At 43.4% G+C, this 21,669-nt stretch overlaps 1 protein-coding gene across 3 annotated transcripts in view; it reads right to left on the bottom strand.

Annotated features, from left to right (window-relative positions):
• The window catches only part of SRGAP2 (SLIT-ROBO Rho GTPase activating protein 2), a 111,140-nt gene that overhangs the window by 16,970 nt on the left and 72,501 nt on the right, over positions 1-21,669 (bottom strand). For 2 of the 3 annotated variants that reach the window (XM_026864219.1, XM_026864222.1), the window contains exons 7-16: positions 20,354-20,578; positions 18,584-18,685; positions 17,497-17,694; positions 12,800-12,884; positions 10,018-10,045; positions 8,032-8,062; positions 5,979-6,039; positions 3,923-4,000; positions 1,865-1,999; positions 449-554 (exon numbers count right to left, since the gene is read on the bottom strand). In XM_026864219.1, coding sequence (XP_026720020.1) covers positions 449-554; positions 1,865-1,999; positions 3,923-4,000; positions 5,979-6,039; positions 8,032-8,062; positions 10,018-10,045; positions 12,800-12,884; positions 17,497-17,694; positions 18,584-18,685; positions 20,354-20,578 — 1,049 coding nt within the window. The remainder of the gene's footprint in view (positions 1-448; positions 555-1,864; positions 2,000-3,922; positions 4,001-5,978; positions 6,040-8,031; positions 8,063-10,017; positions 10,046-12,799; positions 12,885-17,496; positions 17,695-18,583; positions 18,686-20,353; positions 20,579-21,669) is intronic. The other variant, XM_026864221.1, reaches the window with a different exon arrangement.

The raw sequence follows: 21,669 nt of genomic DNA, 5'->3' as shown, positions 1-21,669 counted from the left end.
ACCACTTGAATACATGGATAGGTTTAGTAAATGGCCTGCTCCATGTTAATATAAATCTTCTAGAAAAAACTCAAACCCTTATAGTGTCTCAATTTAAGGTAAGGAATAAGATGTTCATCAAAAGTAGCTGATGAACTGAAGCTCTACGAAAGCAGACAGCAAACCTCAGGTCTGTTAGGTCAAAATACTCTCTTCCTCTTTCACCTAAATGGTGCCCCAAGGGCTTCCATGATGTATATACAAGCTTTGGTTAGGACGTGTTTCCTTCATGCCACCTCAAGTGTCAAGACCACGTTACTGGAGGAAACTACTGACTCCTTGCTGCTGTACCATTTGTACCTTGACCTGCTGCTCAGATCGCACGCAGCAACGTTAGGGCTGGTTCTGCCCTTTATCATGTTTATACCAAGTCCTACAGCGGGGCCATGGTGCTCTCAAGGATACTCACTGATTGAGGAATGCAAAGAGGTATCTCATTACAATCAGGGTGGTTTTCGGCAGGTTCAGAAGCACCTTCCGGACGTGGAGCGCTCTCTCTTGTAAATTGTCCATTGCTGAAAGGAAGAAAAAGCACCACAGAGCCATCGTATCATCGTACCCACAACGTGACGCTGAGTCCAAATGCACACTGTGATGGCTGTGCAAACTGTTAAGAAGGGCAGCCAGCAGAGCAGCGGGAGGAAGGAAGTGTCTGCCCATTCCCCGGATCCTCCAGCACTGCCTGGCACGGGAATGCAAAGGCTGCAGAACCTGCTGGCGAAGCCTTTGACAACCAAAGTCCCCGAACACGTGAAACTTCACTGCAAGTTCCTTCCTAGCGTGGGAGCACTGGATGTCATCTGTTTCAATAGTTCTGGCACAATAGCTCATTCAAGTTAGCTTAGAAAGGTGGGTGTTTAAAAAAAGAAATTGTATAACACTCAAAAGGAAAATTAACATAGTTAAAGGGTGAGGCAAAAAGCTCTGTGTGCAGCAGCCTACTGAGAAATAAGTGGGCAGCATAAATCATCTCAGAAGGGAGAACTTATTTGGAAGAAGATTTTTTACTTTTCATATAATGTGAATTCAGCTCTGTAAATGCATTTAGCAGGAGAAGAAAACCACGAGCCCTTTCAGAAACAGTTATCTTCTGCTTTGCTTCAAAGGCTGCCACCGCAAAGGCCATTGCACTGCTTGAACAATAGAATCGTTCTCCAGTTCTCAAGGACGTGGTAATAGTCAGGCCGTTGAAAATGAGGTTGTTCATGTACAAAAAACACAAACAACCTTCTGCCTGCCACAACCACCTTTAGAAACCATCAGAAATGTTAACAACTCGACTGTGACTGCCCTCATGACTGATATTCTTTAACAGGAGGCAACAGATGGCCCCTCGTGGTCACGAAGCCGAAAGGTGTAGGACGACTACAGCCAGCTAAAGCGAGCACGTAGAGGCATGGCAGCAGACATCCAGTCCATCACAGTGCCAGAAACCCTGCTAGTGATCCCCACGTCCGAGGGGGCATTTCTGGCACCGTCGGATGAGAGGGCTGAAAGATTCTTTACCAGAATTGAAGGCTTTTGTTTCGTTCTGAGTCCTGTCACGAAGAACTCTCAGAAAAATCCATGACACAGCCCTTAAAAATCTATTCATTTCTATCTCCTCGCTCATTGATAAAAAGATTGCTATCAGAATAAGGATGGCTGTGACCAGGAAACTGCCCAGATTCCAGCTAACGGAGACTAGGATAGCAGCGCAACACAAACCCAACCAAAGTAACCACAACAAGCTTACGTGGAGTCAGGAAAAAGGGGGCAGAGAGGAGAGAAAAGTGGGAGATTAGAAAAATTAATCCTATTTCTTTTCAGATCTTCATATACTTACTGACACAGGCAATCAGATCATGAAAGATATCCTTGGGGAAGAGAGGGTGCTCCAACCCTCGAAAATAGAGCTTCAGAACTCCTGCTATTGAATCCATGTCATGGTCATTCTGGTCCCCAGCCAGTGGGTCTTCCCCTATGTGACAAGCAAAGAAAAGCAGGCAAGAAAAATCAGAATACTGGAGTAAAGTATCAGAGTGGAAGGCTGCACCTCAGCTGGAGAAAAGACTTTATGCTGCACGGAGTTAATCCCACCTACTCCAACTGCACTACAACCAGCGTGAGGTAGAGAGAGTCCCTCCTGTGCATCGCTGTCGAGCAGGGACGCCTCTGACAGCCATCCCAGGAGATGTGGGACAGGTTTTTACCAAAGAGATCCCAGTCTGACACCCCAGCGCCTGGTTCACGCCCACGGAGGGTGGTGTTGCTCTTGGAGCAGTAGTAACGCTTCCAGGCTCTGTGCTCAGGATATTTTGGTAGGGTGCGAGCTCCGCAGATGCGCCACGGAGGGGAACATGACACGAGCCCGGGAGCAGGTTTTTGTGCACACTCACACCTGAAGCCAAGCTGGATTCAGCTGATACTCGAGAGGCCACTGAGCATCACACACGTGGCTCGGGAGGGCGCAGACACCTTATGTTGAAGGTGTGTGGGGGGAATGTTTCTGGGATAGAGAATTTGTCGCTGCAAATACGCCAGTTTGTCCGCAGTACAAAAGAAAAGATGCCCACTTAAGGAGTTGTTCCCTAGGGAAAACTCCCTATCAGATATAATTAGATTTAATGATGGGGCAATCCTCAAATTGAAGCTATATATATCCATTATGTGACTGAAATTACCAAAGCTTGCCTATTATCTTAATAACACACAGGATAATAAATGGGCCACTACAACCCAGAGCATTATCCTTGATATTAACTGCCACCAAGGGTTCTGGATGAAGTAATAAACTGCAGAGACATTATTGTTAACTTTGTCAGTTCTGTATATCATATGCTTTACAGAGACAAGCGAGATGAAGGGAAACAAAACAACAACAACAACAAATCACCCTTTTATTTCTGCATGATAGTGCTGGAACAACTGGCTATTTTCCTGTGACTGGTATTTCCTTTATGTTAAAAAGGGTCTGATTCTGGTATCGAGCCTTTACCTGCAGCCTACAATACACATTTCTGCTTCCTCTATTCCTGAGGATTTTAACTCTCAGCTAGAGGCAGATGAGGACAGGTGAAATCAGGTGCCACATTCTCACACGTCATTCATTAAACTTCTCTCTTCCCAAAAGCAAAATAAACTTGCTGTGCCTAATTAATTACCTACCACTCACCTCCTCCAACAGCAAGCATAAAAACGCACTAACTGTATTATTTTAGAGGGGTTTGTTCAGGGAATTAACAGAAGCCCTGGTGTTTTCAGCGACCCAGGCGAGACTGGGGAGATGGGCTGTGAGGATGCCTGAAGAGCAAGGGCCTCTGAACCTGCCCTGCGAGGGAGAACAGCCCAGCGAGAAGCTGATGAGTCAGGAGGCTCCCAGCCGGGCTTTGTCTTTGGAAGGAATGGCTCTTGACACAGCAAATCAAATCTATTAACAGCTATGTCAAGTTAGCAGTGCCTTGAAATTTACTCTCTCGCTGATATTTAGAATAAATGAAGACAAGCTGTTCCTCAAAAACACGGAAAACAGAATTTCATCCTCTAGCAGCCAGTCCAGTCACAAAGAGCTGGGGGGAGAGGGTAGGAAAAATGCAGTTACACCCAGTAATGAAATTCTCTGTGTCCTTTAGTGTTGCAAATAATCAATAAGCTATCAGACAAGAGAGAAGATTGAATTCAGAATATTTACTATACAGACCCTCTACAAGATATAAAGCAAAACGCCAAACACCCGCGTATTCAAGGTTAATGAGCACCAGGGAAGCGTTCGGGCTCGACTCACTTAGGAACCAAAGGAACAAAATAAAGCAAGTTGCGTTCAAACCAGGCCACCTCACAATATTGAAACAAATCCGTACCATTTGGCAAGAATGTCTGAGATACTGGAACAGATCTTCCTTACCTCTCTCAAATGCATTTTTTATGTCATTCACCTCAACTTGTGACCCAGACACTCTGAATATTCCTTCATGCTGCAAACCTGTAAGACAATGAGAGATGTTGATAAGGGTAAGGTAAGATAAGCTGGCACCTCCATCAGCTGCAGCCTGTATGATAAAGGAAACATAAGCAACACAGGCAAAAGCATGTGGGTTTGAAAACCATCCTTCCTTTCTATGCCCAGGCACATACAGAATATGTAAAACTCAGCACACGGAGAAAAAAATATTAACCCTTCTTTGTAAACTGACCGAATAACCGGATTATAACAGCCATGCATGTTACTTTTTACTCCGAAGGTTCCCCAAAGGATTTTACGACCCAGAGAAAAGTCATAAATTAACAGTGTATCGGCCAGAAGTAAAATATGGCTAACTCCAGAAGGAAGGAGTGTTTATTTTGCAAGAGTGATACCACACAGGCCCAGAGCAAATCAGCCAATTGAAATGGAAGCATTTCATTACCCCAGCACGACCCGCTATCTAGGGTTTCAGGATAGTCCTTAAGACGTTCCTGCTAAAAAGTGAGCACTAGCAATGTCATTAAAAGCAATTATCGAGCAGGCGAGCTGTTCCAATATACCACCCATCATAACCGGTTTGTTGGCGCACGTAAGAGGAGCGACGGCCGTTACAAATCTACTGATGAACAACGTGCATGCTGAACGAAGGGAGATCAACTCCCGTTCACAAGCCTTTTAACCGCAGACTTTCTGAAACAAAGAACGCTGCAAGGTCTTTGCTTTATATCTATAATAATGGCTGTAAACTACTAAGCTCCCTCGAAGGCATCTGTGGCCTCTTCCTCTCAATTTCTGCGAGTGTTTTTATCGCAGTGTAATGAAACCTTTGCAGGAGGTGCCTGTATCTGGTAGCTGTGACACACAGCTCTGAGCAGTGAAAAGAAACAATCCCGAGTGCAGAAGAAGCAAGAATGAAAATGACATTTATCCCACACCTACGCAGCAAAACATTTAGAAATGTCAGTCAGGCTACCTCCAACGAAATTCATTCCTGCAGTGTAAGTGCGTCAGGCAGGCAGCTTTATGATTTCTTCTGCCTAACGTGGATTTGTTGTAGAAAAGCACATTCCCCCTGACTCCAGACCGTACCTTTACACCGCGATCTGACATTCAGTGCAAAAATCAGTTGAAAAAATCTTTCCGTTGGGGATCTCAGCTAACCCAGTAACACGAGTTTAAAAAAAAAATAAATTAAATCTCCTGATGGCCCCGATTTGTTGTGTGTTGGTTCACACTGCACCGTGGTTTCAAAGATTTTTCCAGCAAACATCGGCCTTAACGAAGGATTCCAGCACTTGGTTCTATCCAAGTGATGATGAGAATGGGACTCTAGATTATAGTTTCTAAAATGTTAATTAAACAAGGAAAATGAAACGGGGCCTACTATCTGGCTCTGTCTTGGTTAATGAAGATAAATTCAACCTCTTTCTACATATGTTAATTAACAGCTGTTTCACGTGCTACTAACAAATGATATCGATTAGAAGTGAAAACAAATGACAATAAACATATAAAATCTTTTCCAGCATTCAAGGCTGTGGAGTTAACATTCAAATCAGGTATAAATCATCTCATTGAGGCAATAAGGAAAAGCAATTAATTCACTGCTTGACCTCCTACGTTCAGATACTTAAGAGTATTCCTCCTCCTCTAGGAAGAGCATAATTATTGGTGAAGGCCACGTTTCAGGGCTTAAAGCAAGGTGAGTGGAGGTGAGGCATGAGTGGTGTCTAAGGATGGAACCTTATTTTTTGAGAAACAAAGGGATATTGTTGGAAGAGCATCTGCAATGTCAGTTATTTGGAAAAGGGATCACACGCTCAATACAACAATGTTGTCAAAAAGTCAGTGTGACTTTCTTTCTGTTGCAATCTGCAGGATTCCTCTGCCCAAGCACCACGTCCTGAGCTATGCTGCACGTTTTCCAGAAGGTTTCTACATCACCGTTCACTTTACAGAAGAAATATTACAGGATGCCTTTTGTCCATAAACTCACCGTGCCTGCTAATGAATCGTATGCAGCTCTCCACGACCAGGGGAATGGCTTGTGAGGAATCCTGCACGGCGAGAAATTCAAACAAGAAGAGCAGTCAGAACGCAGAGTGATGGTACAAGTGGAGGGGAAGGAAAAAAAAAAAAAAAAAAAAAAAAAAAAAAAAGAATGGAAAGCAAATTTGTCCTCTCATCTGCCCTATTCTGCTTCCATGCAGTTCCAGGTGTGTTCAGTAAACAGCCCATCAGTGTCCTACAGTCACGAGCCATTAAATAAGGTGCAGAGGTGCCTGCTCATGGAAAACAACTGCTGCCAGTCCAAGGGCCAAACACAGTAACATCTTCTAGATTGCCAGTTTCCCTCTTAAACAACACTGAGATTTTCAGCATGGAAACGAGACTTTACAATTCCCTAGCCTCTGCTTCGCAGGATCACAGGTTACTCTTCAGACAACTGAATTTCTGCACGGTCTGCAGTTATTCCTCCCACTTGGGGGAACAGCAACTAAGCAACAGAAATGCTGCAGTTTGCTTAAGGTCAGATGCCAACGATTGAAATTACCATCTGAGTGAAACTTCCAAGTTTCTGTTTGTGTATAGTCCCTTCTACGTCAGTTCTGGACAGCAATGCCTCTCATTTGTATCCAAATGCTTACTGGTTAGGATGCTCCAGTCCCACATTTCAATCAGCTCAAAATTATGACAGTCTTCTGCTCAAAAATATGTAAAGCCCAGTTCAACCATTCTCCTAACTTATTTCGCTTTGACGGCTTTGTCGTTGTATTGAAACATCATAGAACTTGGACATTTAGTGACAATAATTTCTCTACTCATTAGCCACAGGCAGTGAGAACTCCTTTTCGATATGCTGTACAAAACAACACCCACCAATTAAGAATACTTCAGAAGCCATTCTGCTGCTCAACTGGCCCCCGAGGACATGCTTTATTAATAATCATCCAGACAGCATTATAACACACACACACACACACACACACACACACCCCCGACTTATTTTTTGAGTTTGACAGCGGGAAATCAGAGAAGCACATATTCTGCGTCCCCAGCAGAGATGAATATTCTCAGAGCAGTTATGTTTTAAACTGGTAGGTCACAATCAAAAAAACCCCATTAAAACTGCATGCAAAGTGATGTCATGTAGGTTACTGCAAGCTGTGGATTCAGTGCCTGCCAACAGATTAGTTTTTAATTTAGGTTTCCAAATCAGAGACTCAGCTCGGAACATCATGCTTCCGAGGCACCTCAAAAACGACTTGTGAAAATGGCAGTCGAGACACAGACACACTTCACTTTCAGCACGGGAACGGACCATTTTTAGAGCATAAATGAAGGAACAGCAATTAAGCTCAGAAAATGAGAAAGGTTTGACTCCGCACACCAAAACTCCAACTTGCTCTCTTAATTCCCAAAACACAAAGATCCTAAAAACAACAAAGCAGCACCCCAAGACAGACTGCATGAAATGAAATTCCAAGCCAAGTTTTGTCTTTACAGTATCATCAAGAAATACTTTGATTTTTCCCTACCTCAAAGAAACACATTTTAGCTCATCAGGGACTAAAAAGTAACAGATTATCCAGCACAGCCAGGGAAACAAGGCATCACTGTTGTAAATTTTTATTACATGAAGGCACACCAAGCAAGCAGTTACTGCTTTAATAGCACTGCAGTGGGATACCAGTGAAAATAAAGGCAAAGGGGACAAAGACACAACAGCATGAAACCCATAAACCATGACTGTCCAGACAGCTCAAGGCTATTTGGCATTTTTGGTTCCAGGTCTTTCAAAACAGAGTTAAATTATTTTAAACTTTTGTCAAAGAAAAAAAAAAAAAAAATCAATCAAGGCTGTGGATTCATGTTTTATTGATTTCAGTTCCTGGGCGAGCAGACGCCAGTTCCACTTGAACAAGACTGAAAAGGCCCACGTAAGAGAGGGAGGGAAGGATAAAAACACTTCCCTGTTTTCCATCTATCCTCCCCACACAAGCACACACGCATACCTCTGTTTCCTTACTCAAGGAAATGTTGATTACCTGCTTCCTTACGGTGGAGCTGCGCCGGCCGCTGATGAGATCAGAACCACCCATCGGTGCAGGAGGGGAAAAACAGAACAGAAAAGTCAAGATAATCCTCTATCATCATCACTTTGTTCATTCAATATTCCAAACCACGCGTGTTTTGGAGGAGGGAAGGAGCCAGATATACAAGTCAATCGTAACGACTTGGTCTCGTTCAACTTACGGAACTTCTGACAGATTTTAAGTGACTTTAAATCACTAAAAAACCTGAAGCAGACACAAGGGAGTCCACCGCTTTGACAAAAGATTACCCTTGACGTTTTAATTCCAACCATATGGAAATCTGTTACATAGGGCTCCTTGTTGAAGATGCAGTTTGTTATAAATTGCACATAGCTGTTCTCTGAAAGAGCCACTCTACAGAGGAGAGAAGCAGGTGGGAACGCGCTGGTTCCTACTGTGCTGCTAACAGCTGCCATCGTGCAGTCTTTATTACAGTTTCTGATAAGACTTCAAGTAAATAAATAACATGAACCTCCTCAAACACCAGCACGTGCTAGCCAGGCTAAGCCTTTTCAGTATAAACCATGACAGTCACATTTATTTATGCTGGTAGACATTAATTGTAGAAAAATAGGAAAAAGCCTTACTTTGCCAGGATTTTTCCCCTCAAAATTTATTACCGGGGTTTAAAATTCCTATAGTTTCTTGTAAAAATGAAGTATGAGAGATGATAGTAGAGAGGCCCTAATGTATCATTCAAGCCAATTCCCTGCTAGGGCAGATGGCTGCTGAATTATAAATAAGGTGATTAGAACCGTGATTTTTTTAAAAAGACTGTACAATGTGTTAATTCAGGGGAAATTCCTTTTATAAAAATCAAAAACACTGAATAAAAATTAAAAAAAAAAAAGAGAAATCGGATTCCATGGGCTGTCACAGACAATAAGGTCTATTTTAAACTATTAGCAGTAATGATTCTTTGATATTTAAAATTGTTTCATGATGAATAATATTTTATTATTACAGATGTCAGGCTCTAATTAGGACCTGTCAGCTTTGCTTTGCTGTAAGGAATGTGAAAAGTAGTAATGACTCCTGATCGGGAGTAATCACCTTCCTTTTGTTAACAAGGCAGGATGATGCACAGCCCCTGCTCCAGCTCCTCGTGCCCGACGGAGCCCCTTGAATCCATCAGTCTGGAGATGGAGCTTTGTTACGTTTTATAAAAACCCCACAGGAGAAGCTTCGTTATGGTTCTGTAATTGGTCCTAATTACAAATGAGAAGTTTATTCTCTGCGACCTCTGCACTGCTGCAATCCAGTTCCACGGCAGAGCAGAAAGCATCAACGGGAGAAAGTTTTCTGATTTCCGTTATCCGGCCCCGTACACCAACCAGTGGATAAACCCCGCAGAGCCACTGGGCCCAGCTCCCTTCCAGCAATACAAACGTTTATAAAAACCTTAGATCGAAGAATATTGCTCTGGGTGACAGTGCCAGATTAAACACTTTCTCACACCTGCCCATCCCCTTCCTGATCTGGATTAAATGCACTGGGGCAAGAAAAAATGCAAGACTTCCACGTGTTTTGTTGTTTTTTTTTTTTTCCCCTCCTTCGGTTATTTTTAACCCCAACCGGTTTCCCAGCCTGTTGCAACAGGCAGCCCTGCCAGCAGGTGTACGGCCACAACAGCAGCCAGAAGCAGGGAGAGGTGTTTAAGCAGGCACTGCACCGAGAGAAATACTCATTACTCAGCTGATCAGAGGTTACTAAACAGGTACAAGCTGTGCCACCCCCTTGCGCTGAGGTAGGTACTGGTGATGGTATTTAAAGCCATATTAACCAGCAGGAATTTGCTTGTATATCAGGTAAATCAATATATTTTTCTAACAGATATATATATATCCTGGGCTGCTAACAGATCTATAATGGCAGTGATCAATTTGCATCAGATTTTCCTTAAAAAAAAAAATAAATGATCCCCTGAACCACACCTACCTGGCAAGGGAGCAGTCAGTCCGCTGACCTGTTAAAAAGACAAAGAGATGCAGCGTTAGGAGAGAGGAATGGGAAAATGATTTCAATGGCTTCGTAAAGCCAGTTTTGGAAGAAGGAAAATCATCGGAGAAGGGAGGGAGCAGCTGAGGGGGGGGTCAGACAGTGGCTGCCTCCCCCAGGAGCGCTGCTGGGGAGGCCGCCGCAGCAGCCCACCAGAAAACGCAGCAAACAGCTCGGGCTGCCTGAGGACTCTTTCTTTGGAAAGCATTGTTTTTGAAAATTAGTTCCCTGTGCATTCTAATTGTTGACTTCGGCTGCCAAAAAACTGGGCTCGTCAACCTCTCCCTCCCTCCCTCTTCCCAGGGGAACTGGTGGGGCGAGAGATTATACTTTATAAAGCCATTTAGTAAGACTGAAAACATTCACGGATTTGTTAGCCCACAGACTGAACGTGCTGGCATTAAGCTATTTTCGGGAGACAGACGTTTAATAGTATTTTCCACAAACATCTTTATAAAAACGTTCCATTAACTTGCACTGAGTTTGCAAGGAAGCGGCCAAGCTAACAACTACTAATGCAGACATCATTGTAAAATAGCACAACAAGGAGTAAAGAGAGACAGAAAACTAGTGTGTGCCTTTGGGAAATTGTACAGGCCAGGGTTTTTTTTTGCTGGTATAGATCATCATCAGTGAAACCACACTGATTTACAACAGCTGAAAATCCACCTTCTCTACAGTTGTCTTCCTGCTCCTGGGGAGATGGAAGAATGAACGAGGGAAATGTCTAATTGCTGATGGCTGACAATTAGTTGAACACATCTCGATAGCCACTTTCCTCTCCCCACGTAAAGCCAAAACAGTGCATAATTTACATGAAAATGTTATTCTGAAGCAGAATTGCCAGCCATCTGTCCCATTTCCACCGTAGAATATTCATATATATAAATTACATGGCTGTGGTAACATCAAGGGGCTCCCACATTAGGGTGACAAATGTGTACAGTAGGGAGGGACATAATTACTTGTAGATAGGAAGACTCGCTGCTATTTTTATTGCTGGAACTTGTCATCTTTAGATTAAGGTAATTTGCAAGAGGACTAATAAATGTCACCTGAGGATGGGGCAAAGAAGAATGAAAATCGTAACAAAACTATGAATTTTCCAGGGACCGAAGACACGCAGCTGTATGCGCTTTTTCAGTAAAGCTTCTAAGCATACTCCAGGGACTTGTGAAAGGAATTTTATTTGCCCATTTCCCAATTAAGTGACATTTTATGGATAAGTCTAGGCACGGTCCCCAGTTTGTACCATTAACCTGCTAATGCGGTTTTGGAGATGAAATGCACCTCCCTTTCTCAGCTCCTTTTGATCTCACAGATTTTTTTTTTTTTTTTTTTTTTTCTCAGAAGCTGTTGGAGCTCACCCTGACACACACACTGGGTCCCTTCACAGAGTGACTAAAGAAAGCTCTGGTTTGCAAAGCAACCACAAGAAAACAGAAGCAGACTTTAAATCTACATGGCAATACAGAAATCGCATTTCATTTCCTCTTCTTTTTCCCCCACCACAGCCCGAGATGGGTTCAAGGGGCAGGCAGGTTAAGAGGAAATAGGTCTCGGTATGCAGAGGTCAGCTATGATCCAGGAATGTGATTAGTCACAGGGGCAGCACGGGTGTCATTTGGAGATATTTAGAGGCAGAAGAAAACTACCCTAAGGACACAAATCTTTGGCTTCATCCACCCTTTCTACAGGACGGCTGAAGAGACGAGCAACTTGAAACAATAAAGCTCAAAACGATGGCAACAGCCTTTCCTCACCTTCCAGTGGTTTGTGTCTGATAAACGTGAAACTCTTAATTACTGTAGCAATAAGTATTTTATTTTTATAGTGCGTTTTTAAACCGAAAGCAAAGCACTTCAAAGACCACATGCTGGTTAAGTTTTCATTCAGAAGATTTGCACACCATAAACTGTGGGGAGTCCAGTTAAGTTACATATCAAAACACAAGCCCTGCTCCGGCATATAAACCCAGGAACGCGTTGAGCCGTTTTTTTTGACCTGACATTTAGACTGTTAAAACCTTCTCCTCTGCAAATACGAGGCAGACAGGTTTCTATGGAAACTTGGATGCACAGTTTAAGCGTGTTTGGCCAACAGGATTTGCCCATACCATGAAGGGAAAGAAATCTTCCTTTGTTCTGACACTAATAGCAAATGCATATTCAGTTCTGGCTGCTGCCCCTTGACTAATGCCCTCCAGATAGGCAACATACTGTACACGCTCTGAAATTTGTTTGGTACTCTCCTAATAAAAGCCCACGCTCACATACATTAGTTCGGTCTGGACTGAACCCCCAGAGGGTGAGGGACTGCTAAATTACCACGCAAATGAAAACTTCTGACCGGCCTAACAAGGCGATACTTCTCAACTAATCCGTAAACTGTAAAGCACAAGGTTTACCCCAACACAGATTAGGAAGCGAGAAGCAGACTGTGGGGTGTGGGGAGAGGGCAGGATGAACGAGTGGGCATATGCTCCATTTTAACAAACAAGCGACGCGCGTTAGTGATTCATTAAGTGTCTTCCGTTCACCATTAATCAAGGAGCTGTGTAGGTCATTTGGCTTCCCCATCATGCAGATCGGAAAAATAAATTCATAAAACATGAGTACGTCCACTTGGCATCAGTAATCCAAGAGGGTTACGCTCACTCAGCTGACTAATTCACTAAGTGCAAGAGCCTGGTAATAGCAGTGATGCGGGGTCCCAGACTCACTTTCACCCAGGGTCTTCTGGAGAAGGTCGTGCTTGGCTTGGAGCTTCGTTATCAGGTTCCTGCCTTCCAGATACTCCTTCATTTTCTGTGAAGGTGGGGAAAAAAAAACCAAGATTGTGAGCGGACAATTAAATTTCTTCAATCGTATCTTTAGGTGACTGCATCCTGAACACAATGGCGAGGTGCAGAATTACACCGAAATTTACAGCGCAAAGGATGAACTAAATCCCCCTGGTTTATATATCTAGGCAAATCTGAAGCTCGGTCCATACGTATCCACAGCACAATTTCTATTGTTTCACCGTGGAATCAGCCAAATGTTTGACATCTTTTAAGACATCTGAGAAGCTGTCATGCATCTCCTCTGCAGACAGGGCGAGATGGAAATGCATTTCCCTCCCGCGTCACAGGCAACTGAATGAGCAATCTGTTTTAACAAACTAAAAGGCTGCTACTGTGCTTATTCTCTCACTTAACCTCTCTCACCCCACTTTACTTGTCAAATAGTGTGTCTGCCTCCACGCTGGATGATACACAGGGTTGCAGAGGGGGGCACGGGACAAAACAAATAAAGATATTATTTAAGTTCAGATTTGTTCTCTCGGTGAAATATTATACAATCCCGCAGTCATTTTTCCCACTTCTGTCTGATTTTTCACAGCTCCGGCAAATGCTAGGTTTTTTTACAGCTCTTTCATCTCTTACTTTGCAGTTCAGAACAGCATATTTATCTTCACTGTGCTGCAGCACATGAAATGCTCTGCTGTACGGTAGCTGTCCACATTATAATTAGGACATGTTTACACTCAAAAATACATAAATAGCACATAACTCTTCAGACATCACAGGCCGTTCTTTAGAATCACAAAATCCTTGAAAAATGCAGCTAGCAAAATGAACATAAAGAAAGGATTCTCATTTAATAATTATTGTGCGTTCAGCTTTCCCCAACTCCGTCCACTTTCCTCCAGTTCTGGACTGGCATTGCCAAATTAGACTGCAAATCCCGAAGGTGAAAACCCGTATTTTAGCAATGGGAGTGCCTGTCCTGCACAGGTCGTAACAACGGCAGCTTCCAGGCGAGATGTAAAGAATCCAGAAGCAATGGATGCACGTACATACACGCTGCAGTACTGGGGGAGGAGGGGGGAACCTCCCGGGAGCTAACGGTGTTTCCACTGCGAGCTCTCCAGCAGCAGTGTGTACTGACACAGCGGACAAAAATGGCAGGGCCGGGGCTTTAATTAAACTGCCAAAAGTCTGTGGTTTATGTCCCTTTGGTTGACAACACTGGAAGAAAAATTTCATAAGAATTAAGTCCCTCCGGAGAGTCTCAGCACTTCTTGCTTCCTATACTAATACTTCAGCTTTTTTTCTCGTTTTAGAAGAAAACAAGAAGTGTGATCACTGTGGCAAAAAAAATAATCTGCCATATTTTTTGGAATTTCCCTGTAGAATCTGCTCTCCAAGCCCCAACTATGTATTTTGCTCCATCAGTTACATTTTTGCATCAAATTTGGACGGAAGAAAACACGAAGAGCATAAGCTACAAAAATAACCGGAGAATTTGAAGAGGAGATTTGAGGATAAATCTGGTTTCTGTGAGCTCCCTGTCTCGAAGTCACAACGATCAGACGAAGAGACAGAAGGGCTGAAAGGCTCAGGGGCAAACAGCTCGAACAGAAGCTTAAAGATCAGCAGATCAACTTGATTTGGAAGAGAAAAGCTTCCCTTGGAAGCAGATAGCACAGCTGAAGCGGGGCAGGCAGGTTGCCCGGGCAGGGCAGGGGCAGGCTGCTGGCACTCCCGGATGCTCTGGCTTCGAGGCATTTGTGGTGGTCATGTTAAGGCCATCGCTTGCCCGCAGATGGGTACCAGGGGTTGTTTGAAAGGATAAGAAGAGAAGGTGCCTATCCAGTGGAGAATTTCATGCGTGCGTTCTATTTCCTCATGCCTAACATTCTGTACCCTGTCTGTTACATTTATGAAAAAAAAAAAAAAGTAATTTCAAAATAAGGCTTCAGGCTTTTTTTCAATGAGTTACAAAGATCCATTAGCATTTGATTTCTGGCTTAATAAAAACAGTCAAAAAGAATGAAACTACAGGAGGAATAAGGATTTCATTTCTGGCAGAGCACAGCTGGAGTCAGACTAAGTACAATCAGACACAAAGCAGCGGAAACGTCGTCAAGTCCCGTTATTTCTGCACTGTAAAAATGAAGATCTGTCGTTAGCCGGTGAGCATTTTGCACCTACCATCTCCTCACAACCACGCAACTTTGACACCCTCTCTCAGCCCCAACTCCCTGCAGTATTTTTCCAGCGACCCCCAGTTGTCAGGTGCCATAGAGAAGGAAGCAAAATGCAAACTAGCCCCGCGTCTTCCTGCCTTGTGGGAAAGGAGATTTTATGCTTTGGAAGCTATAAAACAGTTTCTGCCACTGTCCCACATCCTTAACTGCCTCCGATCTGGATAGCTCAGCAGTTTTCCTCCCTCCCTCCGGCCCCCAAGAACGATTTCATACAAGGCACTCGACCGAAGGAGCGGGTGAATCGGAGCCCCGCGCCGCTGCGCGCGACGGAACGTGGGAACAGCGGCACGTCGACACCACCAGCACGACGTTCCTCCAGGATTGATTAGCAGGGGAACTTTATATAATCCTTACCCGTGTCTTGAGGGTTTGGTAATAACAGATTTACATTCGTTTTTAAAGCACTTCACAGAATGAGCATTGTACTGGGGTTTTAATCTTTCTAGAGGCAAAAAGAACATTTCGACGGAGAACTAAAATGATGCCGGTTTAGGGGTAAAATGAACCGAAACATTCCTCCTCCTTTTTTCGCTGCTCAGGTAGGGCAGGGTGCCAGCTGTATTACAATGAGCAGGATTTCGGCTCTGACCGGCATCCTCAGCTCGCTGGGGCTTTGCTGGCTCGGGAGGCAGGAGCGTAGCCATGGCAGCGGCGGTACCCGCCTGCCAGGCACCCGGGACACGTCCCCGCGGCTCCGCGCCCTGAACTCACTGCTGCTTCCTCGCTTCAGCCACCTGCGTTAGCTCAGCACCAAGTCGATCAGCATTCCTAGGCTTTGCACTGGGGAAGTTTAAGCTTCTTTCGGAATACAAATCTTCCTTCGAAGCCCTAACAACAGAGCCATCTTGGCTCCAGCGTGCAGTGATATGCCTCTAGTGGAAATACAGTTCTACCAGCGTGGAGATACTACAGCCAGTACTCCCGTGATTAAATTCCCATGGTGGCATCACTGTATTTACCTAAAAGCTCTGCCTAGCTAGCAATGCAGTACGTGGAATCTCCAACTCGAGTTACACAGTAACACGGAGCATTCTTTCAAATCTGTCTTTATCTTTCAGTTCATATCCCCAGCATCTAGCACATCATAAGGCAGGATTTAAATCTCTGTTCTGCACTACGCTTTGGTTTTTTCCCCCCCTACACAAAGAATGCCTCGCCCATATTGCTACACAGCTCTGCCATCACAGAATTAGCCTCATTAATACTCAACTGAGCATCTTCTCATACAGTGAGAACACTGCTCCTTACAGATTCAAAGCCTGAAATCCTTATAAAGGGTATTTCTAAGTCTGGTCAATAGTAGATCAATCAAGCATCTGATCAGGCTGGTTAAAGAGGGTTTCCATGAACACCTTTGTTCCGTTCATAGTTATTTTACCCACGTTGCCCAGGACAGGACAGGCTGCACCTCTGCTTAGTGAGGCAGCTCTGCGTCCTGCTGCGACCTTGCTGCTCTGCAGCAGGAGACTAACACGATGAAATGGAAAAAATATATCCCACTCAAGTCCTGGGTTCAGCCTCCTACTTGAACTTACAACAGCCCCTCTCTAGAGAGGGAATGCTTAGAGTTCAATTAAAAATCATTTTTCTGGTTTCATAACCCTGGGCAGGATGGCCAATTCCTTCTCAATTGAATCACTTTCTCCACCCACTTTTCTCAATAGCCACTTTCCCCTTTTACAAAGGCTTTTTAATTTTCATAAGTCAAGGCCTGACAGAAACCATCCTGTCAGCTAGTGTAATTTGCAGAGAGACTTCAGACTTTTAATAAGCAACACTCTTCTTAGAAGAGGGATGGAAAGGGCATCAGGTATAGCAAGACATGCTCAAAGGAATGACAAAGTAACCAGGGTAAGAGGTATGATTTTCATCTCCTCTTTCAAAATATTTTTAAAGTGGAAATGAATTCAACAGTTCAACATAAATCTAATTTAGGAAAAAACATTATAGTCCAGTATGAAATTCAATATAAAAAGCTCTTAGCATCTTGTAAAAATGCACTGACAATTAAAAGCTTAAGTGAGCTGAAATTGTAAGATGATAATAACAAAGAACGAAAGAGCTAAAGGTTCTTTCAGTTTGCATTATTTTTGAAAATTGATATTTACAAGCTATTAAGTTCTTTCTCAGACAATCCCTTTTTATATGCAGAAGAAATCAAATTCTACACAATTTATCCACAGACTAAGTTTGCATCAACAAAGGTATCCCAATATATCTGTAAAGAATTCAAAGCACCCATTTTCAAAACCTAATATGCTTACCCTGCTTGTCCAAAATCAATTACAGAAGCATTTTTGTAAGATGATAGCATCATTTTGCACTCTCTTGCGAGTATAATTCTAAATACGTTATACGTGCTCATGCTGCAAATTAACTCCTTACCGTGAAGTAGAACTGCTCTGTCTCCTGCTGGTTGGCCCGTCTCTTGGCAATGCTCGGTTTGCTCATGAACGTTTCCGAGACAGTGGATTTAACCGACTCCATAGAGTTGCTGTACTGAAAGCAGTCAGAGACATCGAAGTCCTCTATCGTGACTATATCCTGGATTGTCTGGAGTGTAGCTTCCATAGTCTTCTTAACCTGTCCAGCAAGAAGGAGAGTACTTAAAACCCAAAGACCGAACGTTGCAAACACAAAACAGAGGTAGGAAGCGCCCTGGAGCATTTTACTAATAAACAGATATTACTGGTTTCACATCCTGAGTGCCGTAGCTCAGGTGCAAGTTTTGCTCATTAACAGCACAGTCCATATAAACAAAGGGCTGGCAGCACACAGAACCTGCCAGGAGTAGGAAAACAGTTGTAATCCTACAGGCTGAGATGAGGAGGAGATGTAAGGAAATTTAACCTCAAAGCAACGACTGCTTACAATCAAAGATCTTACAGTCATCCTCTGTAACTGTATCTACTGGGCACCAAATGTTAGATATTGAAAACAGGACTTTGTGGGACTGTAAATTTTTACTGAAGGCCAGAATCTACTTCCTAGACATAAAGGAGCTGCAAACTTTGCCCAAGGAGGATTAAAAACTCTTGAGCACAGGCTTGCAGGTTAGGTATTCTGACTTGTTCCCAAACAAACGCCACTGGTTAAGTCTTCTCATCTTCGATAACCAATTAAGCAAAAATTAGCTCTTACCTTAGGTGATGCAAATTCACCGTCTTCACTTCAAAACATTAAATTCCTCTTTTCCCCTTAGCTATCCAAATACAACTTTTGCAACATAGCCAGCTCTATCAACCTAAGGATGGGCAAAGAGACTCGTGGAGGTATTTTTAAAGGATCCTCTCCACACACGCAGCCTTCGCGCACGATCACACACTAATGTACTGCTGCCTCAGCTGCCTCATTCCTGAATCGTACAAGCCTTCATAAAAGAGGATCACAGCGACTAGATTCTTCCTTAACTAGTCCCCACGCCCCACTGGAAGTGCTAAGAGGGCTGTTGATTTTTGGTCGATCAGCTCACCTCTTCATTTTCAATCTTGAGCGTAGATAATCTGGACTGCAATTGCTGGCACCTCTGCACTAACTCACTCTGGACTGGCTGTTGGGCACATAGCTGCGACTCCTGGAAGAGAAACAGCACTGCTTTTAGAGGGCTAGAAAAAAAAAACCCACATAAAGAACAACACTGCAATTACTTCGTTCAGTTATTATAAGCACACATCTTCCAAAGTGCTTCATTTTAAAACTTCGTAGCCCTGCATTTCAACCAGTGGAAAAGGTCCGTGTTCTACCAAACTGCAGTTCCCTCCCTGAATGTATTGAAAGGGAGGGGAGAACGTGAACGTTATGAACTAGAAAAAGTTAGCTACTCTCAGAAATGTAAGCTCGTCACGCGTTTTGAAAAGTCTGAAGGTGCTTTAGGATGGGCACAAGGCTAAATCATGCCGCACATCAAGAAGAATTTGGTTCAGTGTATGAGCCAGGCATCCTGGGGCAGGGGCATCAGTGGCCGAGCTTGTACACTGCAGCAAGAGGTACGAGTCACTATTTAATGAATTCAGGGGAGTGGAGATAAAAAAAGAACTGCCAAATATGCCAGAATAGTGGGCTTCCCTGTACTGTTAAGAATTAGTTTTATTTCACAGCATGAGGCAGCTTTTCCTTTTAATTTTGGTTTTCTGTTTGGTTTTTTGTTGTTTGGGTTTGTTTGTTGTTTTTTGTTTTTTTTTTTAAAAAAAAAAAAAAGGAAAACGTTGACCTCATTGCATAAGGCTATTTTTTTTAAAGACAGAAATTGGAATTGGAGTTTTATCACACACATGCACGTATATCATCATATATCCAGGCTGCTATATGCAGGCCCATTGTGACAAGACTATCAGCCTGCATTTATAAACACTCATTTGGCCTTGAGAACCACCAAGATAAATGACTCGACCAATGTGAGCTGTTAACTGAATGACAGCCTGCAGGTAATCCTTTTTTCTTCCCACGATCTTACAGGGTACTACAAAAGCACAGAAAAACCGAGAAAGGTCATTTGCAGTCTGAGGGTTTCACTTAAGAGGGAAGTGACAAAGAGGAGCCTTAAGCAGCAACTGTGATTCTCAGACCAAAAGAAGAGGCTGGCTGCAAGAGACCATCCTTACATATTTCCTCAGCGTTCAGGAGGATAATCTAGACATCCAACCAATTGACCTAAATGATTACATCGCACATGTGTTCCCATTTAGAACTGGTTTCAGCTTGTGCGACTTTAAACAGTTCCCAGATGAGTAACCACATCTTGATAAACCCATAAAGCGACAGATTTTCATTGCCAAAAACGAAAGTCCTCGGCCTGCCTTTGCACAATGAAGATGCATAAAGCACCACTATAAAACATTTGTGCTCTAGGATGACACACTCAAATGCCTCAAAAAGCAGCATTTAAGTTTCTTATCTTGTTGCCCCTTCAAATCTCTAACCTCAGAGTCTGGCTCAGTACAGGGGTTAACTTGGGGGTTGAATGAGAGGTTAAACCAGTGTTTCCTATCTACATTTATTATTATACCAAATGAAGCATTTTCATCGCCAGGAGCTTTGATGGTCACAAATTCACTCAGACATCCGTGCCACGAGCCTCTGCTTAATCTTTCTACCGGCTCCCTTTTCTAAGGCTCCCCTCTACCTCCCCAAAATAGAGCCAAACAGGTGGCCCTGTAGTGGGACCATCGATCACAGAGGAGGGAAGTAAACAGGCGGAGCTGCGAGTGTTTACAGAGGAGGAGGAGGAGGAATATGAACTGACCATGTCACCCATATGCGGCTGAAACTCGAACTTCATGGGCGGACAGAAGACATTGTTGTACATCTCCATCAGGCGCTGCTTATCACTGTTGGCATCCAGGTTCTCAACGGCGTTTTCAATGGCATCCAGACCCTCGTGCTTTGACTGCTCCAGGTTTAGCTCAGCAGACAAGAATGTCCTGAGAGCTCTGTTGAGGCTAGCGTGGTATCCCAGGTCACAACACTGCTGGAAAAAGACACGCATATTCCCTATGAATAAGTGAAGAAATTCTGTAATGGAAATTAAAACGTTTCCGAAGCCAGAAGTTATATAAATGGATAACAAGTCATGGATGTTTTATTATCTAGGTACCAGAGTGGTCTCACATCTCTCATTGATCACAGAGGCATCATGACTAGGGGCCCTCAGAGTTGGCCCTAAACAGAATTCTCAACCGCTAATCCCATACAAATTTCAACATCATGTTATAATTAGTCTCCTAGGCAAGTACAGCTTCAACTGTTGTAACATTTTTACAGAGTTCTCATAGAGTACTAGAGAGTTCACTTCATGCTGTTGAAAAAAAAAGAAAAAAAATCCCAAAAAGTAACCTAGAAGTGTATTTCTTTAGATTCCAACCTTAGTTTCAGGAGCACTGATTCCCATTGAAAACACTCCTAAATCCTTAAATAAACAAAGCGAGAAGAAAACAACGCACTAAAGTACTACCCGGAGAAACAAGCCACAGGATTTGGATCATCTGCAGAGGTTAATCTGCATCGAAATCATTCCACCGGAGATACAGAGAAGTGCTTAATTCAGTGTACTTCGGAAGCAAGAACACGACCTGTACATCACAGGCATAAAGAACAGAGCCATCCAAAAAAGCAAGCAGCGATCTGGTGGGATGACTTCATTGCTGGGGTGAAACAGAAGAGCAAAAAAAACTTTCAAGCAGAAAGTGGTCATGGTCAAGAATTTCCTGGCTATTACTGACACCAGGATGATGTCACTGAAAGACAATCAAGCAGCTTCATCTCCACCACGGCTCTGCAAGCCAAGACTTAATGTTTCAGAGGGGAGAAAGGCGCTTTTCATTAGCTGATCAGAAACAGCCTGAATTTTCCAGACATCTAATAAAGTGAGCGAGAAGGGAGCCCACCTTCTTGGAATTACAAGCAAGATTACATATGCTAGGAGAATATCCAAAAAGAAAGAGACCATCTGCTTGATTGCTGTGCTGCTCTGTAAGCAAAATTCACATGAAATCTCCTCCTCACCCACCATTTGGGTCTCATCACTGTCATTGTGTGCAAACGCAGAAAGGAAAAAAGGGA

The sequence above is a fragment of the Athene cunicularia genome, assembly GCF_003259725.1.
Source record: "Athene cunicularia isolate RWA chromosome 26 unlocalized genomic scaffold, athCun1 chr26_part1, whole genome shotgun sequence".
NCBI classification, from domain to species: Eukaryota; Metazoa; Chordata; class Aves; order Strigiformes; family Strigidae; genus Athene; species Athene cunicularia.
Note: the sequence above shows the minus strand (reverse complement) of the source record. Positions and strands in the feature narration are given on the sequence as shown.